The sequence below is a fragment of the Alosa pseudoharengus genome, unplaced genomic scaffold (genome assembly GCF_046254945.1).
Source record: "Alosa pseudoharengus isolate Yale_2024_CS ecotype anadromous, Long Island Sound unplaced genomic scaffold, YU_APseudo_1.1 YU_APseudo_1.1_scf_24, whole genome shotgun sequence".
Taxonomy (NCBI): Eukaryota; Metazoa; Chordata; class Actinopteri; order Clupeiformes; family Clupeidae; genus Alosa; species Alosa pseudoharengus.
The window spans coordinates 23,768,179-23,791,527 of record NW_027468689.1 but is presented as its reverse complement, the minus strand read 5'-3'; the positions used below and the strand labels follow the sequence as shown (position 1 = coordinate 23,791,527).

Sequence of the window (23,349 nt, the reverse complement as noted above, 5' to 3'; positions counted from 1 at the left end):
GAGACAATGCATCGGTTTTTGATTTCTAAATGCCAGGGGTGTCTGATGTGGATGGACGTGGTCGACAAGGAAGTCAATCCTCCACCGCTGCTGAGGGTGCTAGCATCGGTGACATTGGCATGAACGTCCAGGATGGCTCAAGAAGACCAATCCTTAAGAAATATCCATCTTGCCTGTTTGGAGTCCAACAAAGGAGTTTTTGCATAAGCTGGATGAAACAGTATGCGCGGTTGAAATATAGTGTAAATAAGAATGCAGTTTTTTGCTATGCTTGCCGGCATTGTCTCATCAGGAGCCAGCATTCACCATTAATGGGTTCAGTAACTGGAGAAAATCATCTGGATCTGGTTGTTAATGGAGCTGCGGCAACGCGGCTCAACACGTGGGCCAGGAATCCAGGCAAGGGGACAGCAACAGGCGATGGTAGGGCATCGAGAGGCTTGCCAGCCTGTACTGAGAGGCTTGCCAGCCCTAAGCCCCAAACACCCAACATTCTTTGACAAACAACGCATTCTACCAATGGCTCGTCATTATGGGGACAGCGAGGAGAACTTGTCTGCAGAATTCCACCAGGTTCGCCAGCTACTCAAAAGGAAGGAAGAGCAGGGACATACCGTCAACAGCACCCAGGAGTTCTTATCCCTTATGCGGCCTTACAAAGACGCCTTCGTGGACCTGTACAAGTTGATCTCCCTATGACCAGTTCCAGAAAGCTCAAAAATGATCAGGCTATGTAAGTAACTATGGTAACACAGGCTCTGAAATTAACCTGGTAAGGGGTAGGTTTTGTTCAGGTTATGTTCAATTATGTTCGGTTATTTTAGTGCATGTTCAATCAGGCCGCCATTTTTACACTTGTCACACAATGGCGTTTCATTTTGACGAAGGTCCGATTGACAAAGAAGCACAAAATCATGTAATATTCATCCGTGCAATTCACCGTGAGAGTGCGATAAGACCACGACATCACATGATAGCCTATCCATTCTTTTCCAAACGAGTTTTTCAAGAGCGCTAGAGTTTTTCAGCTGAATCCTAAATATAGGCTACTTGAAAAGCATTCTCCATCCCTACATTACGCATGGTGGATTAGAATAGAATAAAATAAATCTTTAATGTAGCTAGCCTACACCATAGTGGACATTTGTGTTTGGCTCACCAGACAGATGGAAAAACAACATCTCAGACACATTGAAGATATAATTAAAACAAGTACAGTACAAAAAATTAATTATAAATAGCCTATAGAAAATTAATAAATACGTTTAAATATAGCTGTAGCTCAGCCGGGTAGGCTATGCATGTTGTCACTAAGTTTGGTTAAGAATGCTGATGGCATTTGGGATAAAATATTTTTTTTAATATGCTACACACGCTCTCCGACTGGGAGTTTTTGTAGTGTTGGAGACGCAGAGCATATCGGCAAGCTGTCGGTCGGTGCGTAAAGTTTGCCTTGCGCTAAAGCAGTTCCTGCGCAACTTAATTTGTTTTCCTGGACACAAACCCACGAGGATCATTAAAGCAACCACAAAGAGTTTTTTGTACCTTAAAATCATGTTTCCAAAACCGTTTCAGTGGATAATCAACTCGTAACAGGGTGAACGGCACTTCGCGGCCCTCTATCGGCTATAACCGCACTATGTAAGTTTGCCAGATCGGGTAGCGGTTCTGTAGTTCGATGGAATGAGACATAAGAAACTACAAATTTGACTTGCATCTGATGTCGCAATACATCGTACTTTCATAAAATCATGCAACATATTCTACCTTGTCTGACATCGTTATTTGCAAAGCCAGTGCTGGATAAACATTAGCATGCGTGTGACAGAGTAAAAGTTATTTGGTGTTGCTTTATAGTGTACCGTAAAACTCCAAATAATAGCCTGGGCTTTTATTTTCCCAAATCGCCAAACTGCACCGGCTAGTATTAGAGACAGGCGTCTATATGAGACTGGCCTTTAATTCCCTTTACACAAAACTTTTCCTCTGCAAAGATGGAAAATATTATCAAATTAATTATTTCAAACACACTGAATGTCTACCTATATGACTAGGCTATCTGATGACATTTACGGATCATCATTCATTTAGTGTTGAGATCTTGTTCATTGAGTGAGATACAGTAAGATCCAAATAGCGGGGAAAGCCAGAATAGATGAAACACGATTTAATTAAACGTAATCGCATCACACTGAAAGCTCATATTTTGTCACTAGCAAATAGCCTATATCGGTCCTTTGTCAAATACAGTTGCATTATCAGCCCTGACCAAAACCGTTCAGGAATTATTTATGCAAAAGTGGAACGTGCTTAATGTTTCATTCTCTCTCCTTTTCGGCACGAATGAAACAGCATGAGAGAGCATGAACCATATTGTTTCTTCCGTTTTGTATTTGCCAAATTTGACAACAGTCTACATTCAAATCATTCAAAAGCCTACTTCCAGGCTCACAAGAACATATTTTTGACCAGGGGTGCTGAATGACAAAATAATCATGGATGTCCGACGATTTCTCCCCCAGATTCGAATTTAGACAGCTAAATACGCCATTTCACCGCCGTGTATGAGTAGGTCTAAGAGTGAAAAGTTTTATAATGCCCTGGGCAGCCACATTCCACTGCAACTATGCGCAGCACTTGCCCCTCCGACTCATCAATAAAAACTCTGCGCGCACACACCAGTCCCATAGAAGCGCACTTGACTTTACATCATTAACCTATTTCAGTAGGTTATATAGCCAGAGAATGTCCGTAGACGGGCTCCGATATAGCCTAGTCTAAGGTAAATTCCTTTTCTGACTTTCTCTTCATCGCCATCGCATTTAGAATAAAGAATAACGTTCGCGAACCGTTCTGGTTTTGTTGCCAGCATAAAAACAAGCTTACCATCGGCCTATCCGCAAATTTTAAACACAAGGGATGAACTGAACGATGACGAAGTGGGACATATAGGCATAGTTCATATTGGAAAGTTATACAATTTGGAACTCTAGCTTTTCCCCACCGCAGTCTTTTAATGCCATCTAATCATAACGTGCGCAGTCTGCGCCCAAATCACACCCAAGATTCGCAATGAGATGAGCAGCAACTTGATGCAACATTCTAAAACCTTGCAACTGTGACCAGACATGTGAATGCTTTGCGACGGCTTGTAACGATGTGCAACATCTAATTTACACTGCTGTAAGTAACCTCCTTTCTATAACGGTTTCGTGTCATTGCGAATCTTTAAACAGACGATCTGACGGGTTTTAGAAGATTAAATACAACCCGAAACTAAAAAACAGACCAGGCCTCTACTGGAGACCGGCCTTTAACCCAAACCTGTAGCCACGCCAGGCGTTTAAAAGAGACAGGCGTCTCTTAGGGACTCGGCGATTATTTGAAGTTTTACGGTAGTTTTACCAACTGGCAGGTCAGCATCACTTATTAAATTTTCCAAATGTGCACCGAAATGTGTCCAATAGGCTACCCATGCCTTCTGACATTCACCCTTCCGATGATGGAGCGCAAAAGTTTAACTTGGCCCACAGCTGCAGAACCCGCGTTAAAATAGAACATTACATTTGGGATTCTCAAAGAATTCTATGGCCCACTCAATCTGTGACAAGGTAGGCTAGTTTAACAAAGCATCATTCAAAGCAGTCTATAGGCCTACAATACGTGATGTCCAGTGAATTATTTAATTGTGCTTTTGACATTAAATAGGCTATTTTAAAGAAGCCCTATGCAGGTCTGGTTATTCCTTCGCCGTTTCTGGGTTTTCGCCTGATTTGGGCTCGCATTTTTTACGACATAGCTCCCCCTGCAGCTTCGGTGACTGCTACGCTAAACCCCCACTAGCTAGCGAGCTAGCCATCAATAAACCAAGCTAAACACATAGGGCTCACAATAAAATGGTCGAGCAAACACATTGTTCAAGAGACTATCAAATCACATTACAAAAACGAAGTTCACCCAAGGGTAGGCTACTTACAATTTCAACAGCAAAAAAGCCAAGTCGCAGTCCGTTTTGCAGTCTTCTTAGAAACTACAATCTGACTACATTTTCGAGTATTTCCGCCGAGTTACATCCGGATGTGTTCGGACCGCGACCAGAAATTTGCATATTCGTTTTTTTCGCGGAGAAGCACTAGAGGGAGACTAAGCACCCACCAAACGACCCAAAAAGTGTTGTAGAACCATCACAACGACTCTCAACCTGCATAATTAAGGTCATTTTTGCTAAAATTGTTGCATAGGGCCTCTTTAAACATACGCATTTACACAGTCAGTTAGGCTATTCTCTGCCAAGCAAGGTCTCGGACGCAGGCGCTTAAGTATTGCTCTTTTTTTTGTTATTACAGTTCTCTCCTCCTCGTAAGTAGGCTTGGGTATCGAATATCGAGTATTGGTTGGAACCGGGACTATCTTTGCGATTTTCCCGGAATCGTTCAAAAGTTTAAATTTCGATTCCTACTTTCGATTCCCAGTCTGCCGACAGGAAGAAGAAACGTCTGAACACCAACGAAGAAGCGCATAGTTAATAGAATTAAAATTCATGGAGAAGGTCAGACTATTTCATTCAGAAAGCAGGGTTCCCGAGGATCCTTAAAAAGTCTTAAATAGGCTACAACTGAATTTTCGAAAGAGAGGTATTAAATGTGCGAATGGGACCGCCAGCGAGTGCAAGAGAGCGAGTGATGTCTCCATCCAGTTTCGTGTATTTAAAACGCAATTGTATACGTGATAGGCTATTAGGCTACGGGAGGAAGTGTAGTGGTTACAGAGTGAAGATGTTTTTCACGGGTTTGGTTAAAGGTGTGAAAACGGTAATAATACAGTAGGCCTATGTACAAAATAATATGCCTGGCGTTTTCGTGGTGTAGCTGAGGCCTGAGAGATAGACAGGGTAGCCTACGTGGAATGAGGGAGCCTACGGTAGAATGAGCGGGAGAAAGAGTTGGTAAGCCAGTTAGCGATAGGTTGGCCATATGTTCGAATTTAGGCCGGACATATGGGTTTTAAAAGCCCTGTCCGGCGTCCGGCGCAGCCTCAAGCCGGACGTTTATTTGGTCTCCTTTTTGGAGTTGCGCTTGGCATCTAAAGTCTTTGCTCGGACGCAGCATCGTTTCACAAACTATGGACGCGAAGACTGCTGGTGAAATTATGTGCAGTGCTTCGCAATCAGGAGGAAATACTGTATACCGGTATGTTAAGTTGATCTGTTTGCATCTTTCCAGCGTGTGTTGCTGGCCTAGCCTAGGGAAGAAAATATCTGTCTAAGTTATAATAGCCTACCTGTAATATCTGCCAGCAGCTTGCTTGCCAGCGTTTCCCAGTAGGCTAGGCCTACTTAGCAAAAGTTGTGAAATATAACCGCATATGTTTTGAATGTCGGCGACTGCTACATAAAAATACGTGCGTTCATAATGTGCGTGCTTGAGATGAAACCAGCAGTTTTCAGCAGGATCATGCGAAGAGGACCTGTCTCTTAATTAATTTAAAACAAGTCAATGGTTTTACAATGTTTCAGTCAAGCTTTGGTTGGTTTAGATACAACTGGTATGCAAAATGTAAAGTAGTGGATTAACTTTAATTTGCTGTGCTGCATATGGACAATAGATGCACATAGTAAATTATATAAAGTAGGCTTATTAAAATATGTAAATAGCTTAGTTAACTTTGAAAAAAATATTTAAGGGAATCCAGTCCAGTGCACATGTCTTTGGCAAGTAGCCCTAGGCTACTACAGACACAGGTGAAGAACAGCCTCAGCAGTAAGCAAAACCAAATATGTACAGTACAGCCAGCTTCAAAAGCAAGCAGTCCAGACCCTAAAATTGGGCATTTATAGCTGTGAAGGTAATTCACACACAATTATTTTCTTTCGCCAAAATATTTTTGGTAACTTCTGTAGACATCCAAAATGGGGTGGGGGTTAAAATTAGTATGAAAAAAAAACTATTGTATTAAACAGTCTTATATATCTTTTTGCCGTGGTATAGTCTTAATTTTCATTTAGATGTCTTGAAAAGGTCTTAAAAGTCTTTAAATTTGCACTTGGAAAATGTGCAGATACCCTGAGAAAGACCGTTGGTTAGCTAGCTCATTTAAAATATCCTAAACTTTTTTTGACCCTGCCTTTAAAAAAAATCGGAATCGAGAATCGTTAGGAACCGGAATCGAAATAAGAAATCGGAATTGGAATCGGAATCGTTCAAATTGAAACGATACCCAACCCTACTCGTAAGCCTCGACTACTCCGCCTCTGAAAAATACGGTGCTCTTCCTTTCGCCGGTTTCACTCATGGTTTCGACTCTCAATAGATGATGCCTTTATAAGTTCGCCGTGAACGCGCACAACTCTATCTAACACAGGGTTGATTGAACTAACTGGTAACCAGTGTTTTGGAACCGACAGCTCGGGTTTAGTCGCCACAGGTTCAGACAACCCAGAGGTTAAGTTTTATCTCAGTGTTTGTTAAACCTCCTTTCTGGAATACCCCTCTGGGCTCTCTCTGAATGTTTAACACTCTGTAAAGCCACATGAGACATGTGTAATGTTTTGGCGCTCTATAAGTGAAATTAAATTGAAAATCCCTATTTGATTTTGCCCTTACTGCTGTTTTTTTTTTGGCCAATTCCGTTCATGTTTTTTTTTTCTGTGACATTTTTCTTGTTTTCTTGTTCTTGTTCAGCTGGCTATTAGGCAGTGTTGTATAAAGTACTAGAAAGCAATACTTGAGTAAAAGTACAAGTATCCCACTAGAAAAAGACTTTGGTAGAAGTGAAAGTTACCTTTTAGAATATTACTTAAGTAAAAGTCTTAAAGTATCTGATATATACTGTACTTAAGTATCAAAAGTCATTTTCTGATATTTAATGTACTTAAGTATTTGAAGTAAAAGTAAAAAGCAAGCGGTTTTATTTTGAACTTTTATTGTGAACTTTATTTTGGCTTTCTTATAGTAAAGCATAAAGCATATTCAGGGTTCCCATATCTTCTTAATCTCACTCATCAAATCAAAATCACATTCTTTTCTAGGACTTTTCAGGCACAATTCTCTTAAGTTCAAAGAACAAACAGCATATTTTTAGAGCTGACATCAAATAAAAAAATCAGAAACAGAAATGTCACTTTTGTATGAACTTCAGGTAAAAATGAAAAATAAATAACTTATTTCTTTTAAAAAAAAATGACCTGCTTGTATATGCCAGTCATTAGTTGAAACTGAAAAGGTGTCTGTTCATCTTCAAAAGAAGCTGGTTTTCAAAGTTGCCAGAATTCAGTGCTTGGGAGTTTCAGGCCCAAGACCGGCCCACGTTTTCCATAGTGGTGGAAATTGGATAAATGAAGCAACATTTCAGCTCTTACTATCCTGTAGTTTTTATTAGTACCATGGTTCAACAAATGTGTAAAGGTTATATAATAATTCACTTCAACTAAGAAGTTAACAAAAAATATTCCACTATTCCACAAGTTAACAAAAACAGAAAGAAAGAAAGAAAGAAATGTAGCCTATCCCACGCTTCCACAAAGAGGCATATAGAACTAATGTTTAGGCTGTTTTTTGCATGGGTAGGCTATATTGTTGTTTGGTGATTTAGCCTACTCCTTTACTACACCCTCTTCTGAGCAAACAAGGCATATAGGTTTATCATGTAGGTATTTGCTCTTTCTTACATTAAATAACTAATTTATCCTCTCTACTTGTCCCTGTAGTCATGGCCTCCTCATCACTAATTTCGGGCTCATCATTTTCAGTGGTCGACTGGTTGATCTGCTGCTCAGTCTCTCCTGGCCTCTTTCTACCATCCATCCTTCCTGGCGCTTGTGTCTACTGTAGGGCCGGCTCGGCTATCCTATCTGAGAAAACTTTTTGGAAAAGACGGGCTAGATGGACCCAACCAAATCTTTTTGGGAGGGGAGAACTCCCTCACTTAGGCTACAACCCATGCAGAGGCATTGCATTGGTGTCATGCACAGAATGCGGAACGTGTCCTACTTTAAGAAAAGATAGGCTAACGTGACAAATGTCAATATTTTTTTCCTCGACCGGTCCAAAAGTGAAGCGGCCAACCGGGAATTCTCCCGATTTTCCACCCCGGGCCTGATTCAGTCTTACTCTTCTTGGACTGAAGACAAGTCCTGCGATGCTAAAAAGCCTTTCACATGCCGCTGAGGCAGGTAGCAGAGTGTTCAGCTTCACAGAAAGCTGCCAATGTACAGAAACATTCCTTGCAAATACGGCCACGGGTGTATGACGTTATCTTCACCACTACCCTGTTCACCGAGTTCACCACTATCGTCGGGGTGGTCGTCTATGATAACGGGAGGTCATCCAGTGGCCCTTAATGGGATGGGATGGGTGTTAAAGTTAGTTAAAAAAAAACATTGCATAAAACAGTTTTAAGTTATCATATTTATCTTTTTTGGAGTGGTATAGTCTTAATTTTTTCATTTATGTAGATGTCTTGAAAAAGTCTTTAAATTTGCACTTGAAAATGTGCAGATACCCTGGTTAAGGTTATGGTTATGGTTAGGTGCCTTGAAGTCGACGGTCGCAGTGCTGCCTTGAAGTCAACGGCGGGGGCGTAAAACACAATCGAGCTAGCAATTGTCACCTCTAACTACCAAAATGTATCCACACAGACCCCTAATCTTTCCTCCTGTTAAAACCTCCATAGGTCCAAACAGAAATCCGCAAGATGTGGACCCGTTGGAACCTGGCCTTCGACTGGAAGGACCCCGTGGTGTGTGCCAACTACCGCTACGGCTCAGTGCTAACCAGCCTGAACAACAGCACAGGCAGCCAGTCGCAGCTGCCGTCGGTGTCGCGCAGCACGGCGCTCTTCTCCAGCCGCGTGTACCTGAGCACGAGTGGCACCTGTGTGGTGGGCGCCCACGCCACGCTGCCCGGGTACGTCTTCAGCAGCTCGGACATCGAGAGCCTGCCGCCGTCCATCCCCGAGGAGCCCGAGGACAGCACCAAGCAGGTGGACGACATCTCGCTGAAGGAGTCCTCGCCTGCCTCCTCCGCGGCCGCTGTCGTAGCCACCAGAGTTACCGGGGCCACTGCGGCCGCGGTCTACCCGACCCGGGCCGAGGACGTCGAGGAGTCTCTGTAGCCACAGGAGTGTAGCGAGAGAAGGAGTGGCCATCATGAGGACATTTTCCAAGCGTATAATATGAAAAAGCCAAACTGCCCAGCGTATGGTCCGGCTCCCTGTCTAGCACCTCTGGTGTGCCTGGAAACATTCAACTTCAGACTGAAATTGAAACAACTATATCAGGAGACGTTTCTCTGTCTCTCACTCTCTCCCTAACACACACACAAACCCAAGCAAACAAGTGCACACACACACACACACACTCTTACCTGAGCCTGGCATCGTCAGGGCGTCGAAATGCAGCACAAAAACAAAACAAAACAAAAACGGCTGAAGTGCATTACTGATTGTAGATATAAAGAAAAGCATGATTGTGTGGATTCTGATGCTTTACCTTGTCATGTAGATATCCATGTCCATGACTTTGTGGAAGTTTCAATGAGGGCTACTGCGTTTCCTCCTCTCTGTGACCGGTTGCATCGTGATCCAAGCATGTGTCATATTTTTGACGCCACACTGTGCTGTAACATGTCGACGGCCGTGTGGTCTGTGTGTGTGCTATCCACGTCATGGCCATCGTCATCACCTTCTGTCTGTGTAAATGAGTTATTGTGTGTTTATTTAATATTTTATATGTGTATATGTTTATTTTATATGTTTGTTTATTTAATATCGTGCACAGATGTCACTCGACACAGGGATTAGTCTTTAAATTATGTTTTCAAATGTTTTTGCTCAAGAAACATTTCACTGCCAAAAAAAATGTATAGCCGTGTTCTTTTTTGTATTTTGAGTGCATATGTTTGCATATGTTTGTACAAAATAAATGACTGTTTGACTAACTTAATTGGTAAGAATTTCTATGCAAATTGCAAAAACAAACTTCCATTAATGTCATATCCTGATAATTTCACAACCACAAAAGGAGACAGGAAAAAAACAACCACCACAGCTTGCACCGACTGTGTATACAGTATACTGACAGCAAACCTATAAATGCAAACCTTTTGATCTCTTACATAAACATGTCTTCTCACCCATTACATAAACGATCCTGTACTGAAATGGAACATGTACACTTGACAAAGCTGCGATAATCAGCTGTCGTGTCATCTGGCAGGTCTGAGTGTTTGTTTAAAACGCAGCCTGTACTGATGAATGGATTTCTCCTTATGGATCCGTAAATAGCCGTATGTATGTTTCCTGTAATAAGTCATGAAGCCGCTGTGTCCAGCCATGTATGGTTTCTATGAGTGGACTTTCACAAGACTTCCTAATGTGCCTCATAGCCTCTAATGTGCACATAGTTAGCAGGTGTGCATGTCTGTGGTTCTGAAACGCTTAGCATAGGTAACTGGCAGGGCTCAAGCTGGATCTCCAAATATTCCCAACTGAGAGAAAACGAGTCTCAGGCAGTGTCTCAAACCGCATACTTCTGTCAGTACACTGCTAGTGTGCACTGAGTGCTTACTTGCGTAGTGCATACTTTTCAAGCATTAGTATTGTCCCAATATCTGCACTACTTAAAGTATTTGAAGTGTGCTAGAAGGTGGTGGTGGTGGGGCTGAGGTGGGTATTTTTGCGTTGCACCTAATGTTTGTGCAAAGCTACTCCTCCATCTTATCAAACGAACGAAAGATTTACTCAAAATGAAGGAAAAGAGGATAGCAATTACGAGTGTGTGTGTCTCTGTGTGCGCGTGTGTTTGTGTTTGTCAACAACCCAAACACACCCAACGGAGATAGTGTGGCACCTGACAGATCCCCAGAGAGAATTGAGATTTACTTCTTTCCCGCCAAATGATGCCCAACTCCAGAGACGTTGCACTGAGAGCCCCTGTGGTTTTGTTCCTTTCAGTTTAGTTAATTTTGAAATATTTGTATTTATTAAATTCAGAAAGACTGTCTGATGCTTCCTTCCCCAGAGTCCCTGTGGTCACTTCTCCTGGTGTTGTTACAGGTCACTAGCTGGGTCAGAACAGAGAAGAAAAACAAGAAAAAGCCTCTTAGGCAGAGATCACATTGATTATAACCAAGCAGCAGCAGTAAAGCGTAGCGCAACGCAACGCAGACCATAATAATTCAAGAAGTTCTATCTCGTTCTTAAGTTACACAAATGTTCCAAATGTTACAAAAGTTGTATGCTCTGTTGCCTAAACTGACAATTGATGAGCCTTGCGTTATTCTTTGAAAGTTGAGCCAAGTTCAACACTGAAATTGTCTGATGCTAGCACAACGCTGGTGCTCCAACTCTTCCTCTGCCGAACCATAGCGATCTGCAGCTTGTGCTGGTTATGTGAACGACAGCGAACAATAGGAAATCTGCAGCTTGCACTGGTTATTGTAAACGACAGCGAACAATAGGAAATCTGCAGCTTGCACTGATTATTGTAAACGACAGCGAACAACAGGAAATCTGCAGCCTGCGCTAGTTATTGTGAGGCTAAAGAAGTGGAGGAACTCTAACCGACCCCCCTCTGGGCTCATCAAGGCTAAGGCAGGTAGGTAGGTAGCCTACTATCATTCCTTCTCTATGAACACATACACACACACATATATACAGCACACAGTGAGCAGTGATCACACACAAACCTGGAGCAGTGGGTAGCCATTGCGGCAGCGCTCAGGTAGTTACTGTAGGTTGTTGGTTGGGTGACGTCCTCCTCAGGGCCGCCTCAATGGATGTGGACATGGGAGAGCGATGTGCACAATGTCTGGTAGAGTGGTTGCGTGCACATCCCCACTATATTTAGGCCAGGTGCAGGTGAAAATATACTATATGGTAAAAACAAAAGAGACAAACAACAAAAAAGCAACATTTCGACCCAACAGGGTCTTCTTCAGGCAAACAACCCAATGAAACCTTTTTGAAATCACCAATATCCAGCGCAACCACATGAGAGCCCCTGTAGAGTCTCAGGGGATATAGTGCCATTATGTCAACATGTTCCTCTCGCCACGAACGGTGCAGCTGTCTGGTTGTTTATCTCAGGAAGGGTTCGGTTGTCTTTATATATATTTCATATGATTATGCTGGAAGTAGAGCACAGTGTGCCAGGAGAGACTTTTTAACATGAGCGGAAACGTGGCGAGTGAGGAGGTAGAGTAGAGTAATAACACTGCAGAGGGATATGAGCAGGGAGCCCAATGGAGCTTTGTTTTTAATTTCCTCGGCAACCACACCTGTGTACTGTTCCAACATTCGACAGCAAAACGAACAGGCGAAATGCATGCTGCTTTGTCGCTGGCTAGTTTTATCCCTCGATCCCCCCGATTATGCGATGACACTTCATCTCATTGCCTTCCCAGCAAACACACTAACGTGGCCATCACGTGGCCGCAACGTGATTTTCCAACCAATGTTTACGTTGCCGCCACGTTAATTTCCAACGTGGCGGCAACCGGAAAAGTGAAAGACGCCTTGATGTTGCCGCCACGTTATTTGACAACATTACCGCGACATATAGGCGACATGCAGGCAACCTTCCTGCAACTTAATGGCCACGTAACCGCAACTTTATAGCAACATTGAAACCCATGTTGGAGGTCGCCAGAATGTTGTCAGGATGTTAAAAAAAACAGCTCTGGGCGGATCTGCAGATGCAGTCCTCATTTGCCCACTCACTTGGTTTAGGAAGAACAGAGCGACATTTCACATTTGATTACACCATTTATTTAAATTCATTTAATTTGGGAGTTCCTGCCGATGACTTGATGTGCTGCTGCTGCTGCTGCTCCTCCTCCTCCTCCTCCTACTGCTGCTGCCGGGCCTGCAAGCAAAGAAGAAAACCTTTAGCTTTCAGGTAAGAGCTGCACTTTTTTTGAATTTGTGCAGACTGTCCCGAAGTTTTACTTACGTTTTATTGTGCTGCATACTCCGGGTTCCGAGCAGTGGCAGCTTCTCCTTCCCCTTCAGGTTGCTGCCTCCAAATTTAGTAGTGTGGGCTACAGAAAACAACATTTCAATTAAGAGAGGCACAACATAGCCAACGTTTTCGGTCACCAACCATGAGAGAAAGGGTTCCACTTTCATCTCACACACACAGGCTACTAGCTCGTCGTGTCTTAAAACATGCCAAACTAACGTCTTCTCTGGGGAGTCCGTTACTGCATATATTTCATATAAAATCATAGCACACCATCTACTAATTACACTTGTCATATTCAATAACATTCACATATCATATTAATATTAAAACACTAACATTACAGTACAGTAAAGTACAGTAACAAAGCAGTACAGTAAACGTAAATCTCCGATTGGTTTTTTATATCATTCAATTAGCTCAAAGTTATCCTAGCATGCTACATGCTAGCCCCATTCTAATGCAATTGCTGCTACGCGATGCTAATCACTCGCTAGCCTTAACAATCTTTGCTAGCAGATAAATTACTCACCGGCGTTCAAAAGAAGTGGATAAAGACGTGAAAACAATGAGGGAAGATTAAGGACAAAGTAGAAATAGTAAAACGACTTAAGAGGTATTAAAAATGATTCACGATAGAAAGGTGTCAAGGAGTAAAAGGTTTTGATTCAAAGTCTATTCAAGTGTAACGTGTAAAATAAACGAATTCTGGTATCCAAGCAACACGCTTGTCAAAATAAAAACATTTCCCGTTGACTAGAAAATCGTATGTCCTTCTGGATTGTTAATTATTTTGTTATTTATTCAATTTATGTACCTATTTATTTAACATTGGCAACTAATTTTGGGTTTAGTAACCAATGCTTAGGTGGGTTACACCTTCACCCCTTCTCCATCGACTTTGTTTGTGCATGCACATAAAAATGTCAAAGCAAAATAAGATTTAGGTAAGCATAGACAATTGACTCAACCTAATGTTACATCTAAAAGGCAAGCTCGTATTAACAATGTTTGGTCTCCTCATTGCCAATGCACAGGCTGCAGAGGGCAGCATGGTGGTACTCCTCACATCTGGTGTAGAGTAGAGTTACAGGCATAAAAACAAGATCAGTCAGAGACTTTCAAATGAGGAGACAGCACTCAAAAAATCCTCCATAGAAATGCATGGGGTTAGTTTGTAACGCCAATGGCGTTGTCTACACATATCCCACCCCTTCTTCGCCAAAATGTCGACATGTGTATACATTGAGCCAATCATGTGGTGTGATGTGACTACATTGAGCCAATTATGTGCTGTGTTGTGCAGACATCATGCCAATCATGTGTTGTGAACTCGCCACTGGAGCACACTGGTGTCGTGAAGCCTTGTGCATGCGTATTTCTGCCGAATAAGATGCCCGATGAGTACCCAAAAAGCGTTGCAATATGACTGCCGAGTGGAGGGACTTGCCTAAAAGGACTTTGGAGCAGTCAAACTCAGCTAGCTAGACACAATTGTTCTTGTATAGCTGTCTATGCACACTTTTTCATTTCGCTTGATATTTTATTAAACTGTGAGTGTGTGAACAGAAAGTATTAAGACATTCTTACCTTTTTTTTCTTTTCCAGGGACCGAACTGAAGAGGGATCGATCCACCATTTTGGAGACAACCGGAGGCAACATTGATAACCCTGACTCAGTTGCGACAGCAGAACCAGCATCTCTACGGCTTAAGGACAACTTCAGCTTGATAGAAAACTTGCAACACTTAATTGACATATGAACTGATGTTGGATTGGCACCACTTAGCCTACTTGCTGATCAAATAATTTGGTGAATACAATAATAATTGAATTATAATTAAGCTGGTGTTGTAATGTAGAATTATTTTCTCATGCTATGATTTCATACAACATTTGGGTTCTATGGAATTATTTGTTTTCTTATTGGACAGGAGACAGCTATTCCCAAAAGTGGGAATATCCCAGGTCTATAGAATAATCTGGTGTTTTAAGGTTAATTAGTCGGTGGCAGAATTAATGTATTGAATCAACACAGCATTTGTGATCGCAGGGTTGTTACCTTCGCCACTCGGCCTCAGAACCTCGAGGTTACAGCCAAACAAAACACCTGTGATTATATCATTACCCAACACTCCTACTCTCACACTTTCAAATTGCTTAACCTCTTTTCAGCCTTGGTAACTGAATACTAAAATTAAACTTAGGTTGATTGTCAGTTATCAGTCTTATCCTGTGGGTCATGTGCACTGCTGTTATTTTCTTATAACTTAATATAAAGCATAGTTTGGATTGGATTCTGATTAGCAGTCAGTGGTTTAGCTACTCTCCACCTCAGCCTCTCCAAGGTCTTTATGCTCTCTCCTGGTTGACCAATGCCTACCCTGCAACGTGGTTTGTTTGTACACATCACTTGAATTCATGAAACACATGAATTTTACTTCAAATGTTAATAGAAAGAATTGTCAGTGTGATTTATTAATGTGTTCCCTACATGCATTTAAAATAAACGATTCATCAATTCAGTATCTGAATATATTTGATTGCTATTTTTCAGTTTGTGGAAATTAGAAAATTGTAGTTCTGGATGGTAAACATTAATCTCAGTTTAGCATTATTTTTGTGGGGATGAGTCATCAGGTAGTAAATAAACAGTACAAACCAGTGGTCAATTTTTCTGGCTTGAAGATAGTTTGACTTAAAAAATAAATAAATAAATAATATCTCTGATTATTATTGCATTTGATATAACCTCAGCTAACAATTGGTGTTGGGAAACGGCAACATTGCTAAATGACCATAGGGCCACGTTATGGCCACGTTGCTCAAGTCACCAAATGGCAACGTTACCAAATGACCATAGCGCCACGTTGCGGCCACGTTATTTAGACCACTAAATGGCAACGTTGCCAAATGACCATAGGGCCACGTTATGGCCACGTTGCTCAAGTCACCAAATGGCAACGTTACCAAATGACCATAGCGCCACGTTGCGGCCACGTTATTTACACCACCAAATGGCAACGTTACCAAATGACCGTAGGGCCACGTTATGGCCACGTTGCTCAAGTCACCAAATGGCAACGTTACCAAATGACCAAAGCGCCACGTTGCGGCCACGTTATTTACACCATCAAATGGCAACGTTACCAAATTACCATAGGGCCACGTTATGGCCACGTTGCTCAAGTCACCAAATGGCAACGTTACCAAATGACCATAGGGCCACGTTATGGCCACGTTATTTACACCACCAAACGGCAACATTACCAAATGACCTTAGCGCCACGTTGTGGCAACGTTGCTCAAGTCACCAAATGGCCACTTCATAGTGGCAACGTTGTGGCCACGTTGCAGGAAGGTTGCCAGAATGTTAGTTGGCCGTGACCAACTGGCAACTTATAGGCAACGTGGCTGTTTAGTTGTGTGTTAGCTGGGTTTCACAAACAATTACGTCTTGGCCACTAGAGTGAAATGCCAAAGGGAGTGATGACATTAAATCGCTGATAAACTGGAAATAAATCGTTTTTATCTTCAGCTGTGCGTTATTAAATGCCAGAGGTGACATGGTTGTCATCTTTATCGATATATTTTTATGTCTGTCACATGGATGGAACACAACACCTAAGTGAGAGGCTGAAGTGAGCTAGCGACTAGTTTCGTAGTTCTCCACACCAGACCAGTGAGCTGGAAATGCTAATTAGATTGAGGATAAAAAAAACTGTAGCCTGCTCATGTGCCTGCCTCGGAGGAGCTGTTTGTTGTTTGGTCAATTACCCGAATATAACAGTGCTGACGTGGATAACGGCTGGGGCCAAGGATAGAGGACGTTTTTCAATTTCTTGTCACAATTCACATGTCAAAGATGATCAGTGTCACTGTGATGAAATGGTACAGTGGCCTGTTGGATGAATGACCTCTGTGAACACCATTACCGATATCCAAGGATTGGTGAGCCACCCGTTGCCTGCTTAGAAGCAAAACACGTAGTACAGGCCATTGGATCTGATTACACACGGGGGTGGGGGGGGGGCTACGGAGAACATTTTCACAAGATCCATCCAACTCAGCACACTAATACTGGTGGCTAATGAGACCACAAGGCAAAAAGGCCTCGTTAAAAGTTTCCACCTAACTTGTGCAGAGAGTACACTTTTTTTCTCGATCACAACAGGATGCTAATTATTATCATTATACAGCAGCGTCCCTTCCGAAAAGCATGCAATGCGAAACTAGCACAAATTATCACCTGCTGTATAGGAGGGAAAAAAATCGATCGAGGTGTGATTGCAACTTTGATCCTCCTCGAGCTGCTGCCAGAGATACAATATGTTGCGTTATACTGCTCCTCCCGAGTACCGAAAGTGCTCTGACTCCAAATAATTTCTTCACTAGACCCGATTTATCCAGCCGCCCTCCTTCTCTCCCCGGTGTACGAGTGCACTTTAGAACGAGAGAAAACAAATCAGAAAGCGCCCTCTGAGGTTCTCCACATTTCATATTCAGCATGGCATTCTCCAAGACAGACACGGACACATGAAATGGGGTGATAATGCCACTGGCAGTTTGAAGAAGCCGGCCATTTCCACCCACACACACACACAGCATCACTTTACAGGCTGCTGCAACCACAAGTGGCTCTTTACTATATGAATTATGGCTCCAGAGACGCTGAACATATGAGCGACGGATACAAACACGGACTTCACCATCTGGAAGTGATGGATGCATTGAGAGATCCGATGCATCAGTGATCTTCGTACCACCTTCTCCGCACACCGTGTCCCCAGACTAGTAATTATAAAGCTTTTAACGAACGAGGCAGGCCCTACTAACGGATGTGCGGAACGCTATTATCAACAGCAGAGCAGTTAATCCTGCTGCGCACGACGTGGCATGAGCAACCCGTGCAGCCGTGCCCGCACATGTGCCCACTTCTCCTCCCGTCCTGACATTTATGTTAAAAGCGCTGCCACGTGCCGTGCCACCTCGGACACCAACACTGATGCCTTCGCGCGCGCGCGTGTGTGTGCGTGCGTGTATTTGCGTGCATTTGCATACATGCATGTGTGTGTGTGTTTGCATGCGTGTATATGTGTGTGTGCGTGTATGTGTTTGCGTGCATGTATGCGTGCATGTGTGTGTATGTTATGAGGGGCCGTGCAAGACATTATTATGTGCTTGCGTGCGTGCACCTTTTGGAGATGTTTTCCTCCGTCATGTGTGTTTTCTGACAGTTCTACGCAGAGATTGACTTCTGCTTGTGGTCGCGCATCTGAGGTAAATTGCAGTGGGCTGTCCAGAATTGAGCATGGTGCTTTTGAAAATGGCCACACTACCCGAGTGTCAAAATCAAAGGTTATCGACATGCTCATAACTGGGACTGCTCTAATATAATTGGAGGCCGGATCGCCGGATCGCACATCCAACGCGAGCCTGCGAGCCTTCTTCAACAGGCTTCCTCTGCCGGGCGACACAACAGAGTCCGAACAAATTGCCTCAGACGACGCACAACCTCAGAGTCCTCTGTAAAACCATGACATCAAAGAGGGAAACAGTGAAATAGAGATCCTCACTCGCTTGCAATCCGGATGACCTACATTCTCTGTTTCTGCCAAATGTGCAGACATCGTTTTTCGATAACGTGCGATTTATCTGTGACCTTTTCGACCCTGCAAATGACCGCACACTTTGCAGAAGGACAATATGCAATCACTGTGCACTGTGCAGCTCTCCTGCTGGGATCACTCTCCATTGTGTGGCCCACCATCCGCCATTCTATTTACAAAAGCCTATTCAACCCCAAGAGGAAAATGTGAGTTTTGTGTTGTGTGTATGTGTGTGTGTGTGTGTGAGAGAGAGAGAGAGTGTGAGTGTTTGTGCATATGAGAGTGTAAGTGTGTGTGAGAGAGAGTGTGTGTTTGTGTGTGTGTGTGTGTGTGAAAGAGAGAGAGAGAGAGAGAGAGAGAGTGTGAGTGAGTGAGTGTGTGTGTGTGTGTGTGTGTAAAAGCTGTAATTTTTCTTCCAAAATACAGACCTTTTTTTCAGTTACATCTTAGGGGAGTGGGGCCTTTGAGCGCAGGGCTACTGATGAGCTGGTGTTTACAGTCCTCAGACCAAACGAACACAAAGCAGGAAGGCCGACCAGAAGCACACACACACACTCACACATACAACTTCAGATAAAAACACACATCACAACCCAGCGACAAAACAAACAAGACCAACAGATCAAATGCAAAATCAAACATCCCCATGCAGAATGTCGGAGGCTGTTTGAAGTTTTAAATTGTTGTTCTGCAGGATAATTATGTTTGCTTGTTGTACACAAACCACGCAATGATGGTTACTTCTCCCTCGGGTAGCCTACTCTGATTAGTTGTCCCCACAGCCCTTAGTGTGCCCACCAGACCAGTCTGTTAGATCGGAGTAGGAGGGTTATCTCCCAGACATATGCCAGAATCTAGATCATCACCATCATGACGTGGAGCTACAGCAGGTGCAATGTTTGTTAAAACATATCTGAATCATACAATAAGAAGGATCTAGTTCTTGAAATTGTGATCTTATTAAAGAATCTAGACCATGATGCGACGCTACAGTAGGTCCAATATGTGTGTTAAAACATGTGAATTATACAATAAAAAAGATCTAGTTGAAATTGTGATCTTATTAAATTGTAATATCATGATGAACTTATCTCTGAATATTCACTGATATTTTGGATTCCATCCGGCAGTAGCCTACAGTAGCCTGAGTAAAGAAAAGCACAAATCATGGAGAGGTCGGTGGATTGGAGTAAGACGAAAGAAAACTGGTTTAAGCTGAAGATGGAGAAATAATACATGAAACCACAAGTTAATCATTTGAGGCGGAGAGGATTATTATACTCCATATGGCTAATGACACCGAGGTGGATGCATTCCTTATCTGACTAATAGCTCTCTATATTTGCACTTCTAAAGATATAGTAAGCTACATTTGCATTACTTTCACATGGTCCCTTAAATGTCTAGTGTTCAATGCTAAATGAATGCCCTGCCACAGTTCAGCGGCTAATTTCACACTCACTCATTTTATTTGCATAAATACTATTACCATTGAATGCATTTATGCAAAGAACCTGTTCAACAGGCCAGAGGGAGGATTTTTAAGGATACGTGCTGATCTTGTGACACACAGGTGTTCTGGGGGGTCAAGCTATTGCCATCGCAAGAGCTTTTTACATTAATCAAAGCCAAGGCTGGCGCCTTTCGTTATGAGGACACAGCTGCCTCTGTGTCACAAGCACATTATCTTTCATTCAGGGGATCAGAAGAGGCCTCTGGAGTTATCTGCGATGCCAGTTCCCTCCGACAAACCCACAAACAAGGTAAAATTAGCATAGCCTATACCTCACGACCCCGCTGATCCCCGGGGTAGTTTGCTGACGATGACGGATTGGTTTTTATTGATACTCTTTTAAGTAGGATAGCCTGCACGGGAAATTACCAAAATTATGATATCAAATTGTTTGCCCTGCTGATAAAACCTGTCCTGAATACGGACGGATGAATGGTAACCTCACCCTCTTCACGCTGAAGTGGCCCTTCGTGGATTTCCTCTCTGATGTTCTTTGTGTGTCCGTTGACCCACCATGGATGCGTAAGAGGTGGTGGAGATTATTAAATGGCCAGTCGTCTTCTGGCCTACGCGCAGTCCTTAGGGTAGAGAGCATATTCATAAGGTTCTTTATTGTTATCCTTTCAACTTTGTTATGGGGGGAAGGGGGTGGTAAAGGGCTCTGAGAGCACATGGATCTCCCACAGAGTGCCAGTAATTATTTCATATCTCGCTGCCGGGTTCATCTACAGAACTCCTAAATAGGGTAGGCTACGCTAATTTCCTCTGGTATGGCAACATTGCCATCATCTGGCCAGAAATGAGAAAAGCATTAAATTCACATCTGCTTCCCGTCTCTGCCATCGATGAAGTAGTGACGTATTGTAATGCATAACGTTAACCACTAGAGGGCTGCCTACCCCACACCATGTCCAAGCACAGCAGGACATGCTGGAACTGGCAGAGTTATTTGTATCACACTATGAGCGCACTGATCTGAGGATAAGCAAAGTTCCTTTTTTTATTATTATTATCAAACACAGTTGAAAATCTCACTGCATGCAATTGGATAACACTATACGACCAATGACTACTGATTGATTCCGTACTTCAACGCAATTGGATAACGCTACGACAGTCATCTGTTTAGCTCGCCTCTGGCCTGCCTATATCAGATACACCGATGTGATTGGTGCCCCACAATACAAGGGACATAGTACTCATTAGATAGATAGATAGAAAGATACTTTATTGATCCTCAGGGGAAATTCAAGGTCTCAGCAGCATACAGACAACACATACACATTCTTTAACAGCAGAAAAAGTAATTAAAGTATATAATATAAAAACACAACTAAGCAATAAGGACAGTAGAAGATAAAGAATATACTAAATATTCTAAAATAATAATTATACTAACTAACACTTAATCTAAATCAATTCTAAAAACAGTATCCACATAGTGGTGATTAATCAATCAGAGGCGCTTGCAATGACTGAGGCAGGAACTGAGCCTGTGATTCTCTATGCATAGTAAGGTAAGGTAAAGTGCTTTGTGTGAATGAGTGTCATGGTGATAGTGCAATGGTGATAGTGGTCACGGTGATAGTGCAAATGAGTAAGTCCAACAGTGCAACAATGCAGAAATTAAGTCTATATATCTATATATTTAACTATTTTAAGAAAAGGTATAAGTGTGGCCACAGTTCGGCTGTGGCATGGAGGGAGGGGTTATGCATATGTGCTAATGTGCTAATATAGCACGCAAACAGTAATGGCAGAAAGACAGTGGTAAAAGTGGCTAGTGGATAGACAGTATCCAAACATGGAGGGGGTGAAGAGGCAGACAGACTATGCAGAGAAGTCTATCTCTCCTCTTCCTTTAAGTGAAGCATTGAACAGTTCAATGGCCCTGGGGACAAATTACTTTCTCAGTCTGTCTGTTGTGCAAGGCAGTGAGCGAAGTCTCCAGCTGATCAGGCTCTTCTGCTTAACAATAGTGCTGTGGAGTGGGTGACACTCATTGTCCAAGATGTTGATCAGTTTGTTCAGGGTCCTTTTGTCAGATATTGAAGTGATGCACTCCAGTTCAGCTCCCACTACAGAGCCAGCTTTCCTTACCAGCCTGTCAATTCGCCCCGTATCCTTCTTCCTTGTGCTTCCTCCCCAGCATACTGCATAGAAGAGAACGCTGGCAACAACAGACTGGTAGAACATCCTGAGAAGCTTGCTGCACACATTGAAGGACCGCAGCCTCCTCAGGAAGTACAGCCTGCTCTGCCCTTTCTTGTAGAGTGCATCAGTGTTGGCTGACCAGTCCAGTTTATTGTCCAGGTGGAGACCCAGATACTTGTAGTCATTACTCATTGCAATTAAAATTGTGCTCCCGGGAGAACTCTGGATTTCCAGGGTAGCAAACTGCACCGCATAGTGGATAACCTGCAGAAGTGCATATTTTGCTCAAAATGCTTAGTTTATGCCCTGAAAAGCAAATATTTATGCCATTGAAATGGTCAGTACAATCAAAATGCCAAGTCATGATGCCATTGTTTATGTCAAGATAGTCAAACTGTTTTGTCTTGTTGTCAATATGACAGTTTACTCATATTTTCAGTTTCAAAGCTACAAAGTTAAACATTATTGTGTGTGGAGGGGGTTGATTGCAAGACATATGTTTCAAAGTTTCAAGAGAAGAGTTTCGGAGAAATGAGCCAAAACAACTGAGAAAAACTGTAATAGTGTCTGCTCCTTTGTGTATCACTATGAGGGCCATATTTAAGTTTGTATGTACACACAATTATATTACACATTTCTATGAGCAAAGAGTTAATTGTCCTTCCTTGTTTAGTTTTAGCCTACTAGTATTTCCAAAATAGTCGCTACATCATTCTATATGAACCACACAGAATAAGTAGGGAGGTGTGTGATGTCAGACTGCCCAGTCCTTCAATGTATTCAATGTGTTGTTTCCGTAATTGTTGGAAGCCATTATTGGCAATTAATCAATTGACTCGATTGATTAATCTCACAGGCGTACCTCATATGCCAATGGAGTAGTAGGCTAGAGAACACCTTCCCAGGTGTTCGGCCTAAAGGGTGGCAAATTCATTAGAGGTCATGGTCCTCTAACTGCCCATTCATCGTTTTCACAAAGACAAAAGAGTTTTCGTCGTTCTCATGTGGATGGGGCTTCAGTTTGTGCATAATCTAGATCTTGAATGGGAAAATAATCACTCTCTCTGACCCAGCCATACCGTATTCCTGACACAGCGGAGGTTTGTGACCCCTGT

At 42.7% G+C, this 23,349-nt stretch overlaps 1 protein-coding gene and 2 long non-coding RNA genes across 3 annotated transcripts in view; 2 read left to right on the top strand and 1 right to left on the bottom strand.

The window, feature by feature from the left end:
- The window catches only part of pth2rb (parathyroid hormone 2 receptor b), a 48,141-nt gene extending 38,863 nt beyond the window's left edge, over positions 1-9,278 (top strand). The window contains exon 12 of the mRNA XM_076302528.1: positions 8,671-9,278. Coding sequence (XP_076158643.1) covers positions 8,671-9,111 — 441 coding nt within the window. The 3' untranslated portion in view covers positions 9,112-9,278. The remainder of the gene's footprint in view (positions 1-8,670) is intronic.
- A 3,464-nt stretch (positions 9,279-12,742) lies between these two features.
- LOC143142563 (uncharacterized) lies at positions 12,743-13,642 on the bottom strand. The gene is made up of 2 exons (XR_012990946.1): positions 12,950-13,642; positions 12,743-12,862 (listed from the first exon to the last, which is right to left on the bottom strand). It is a non-coding gene; the product is annotated as an uncharacterized LOC143142563 (long non-coding RNA).
- LOC143142562 (uncharacterized) lies at positions 12,827-15,681 on the top strand. Its single transcript, XR_012990945.1, has 2 exons — positions 12,827-12,895; positions 14,567-15,681. It is a non-coding gene; the product is annotated as an uncharacterized LOC143142562 (long non-coding RNA).
- The last annotated feature ends 7,668 nt before the right edge of the window (positions 15,682-23,349 follow it).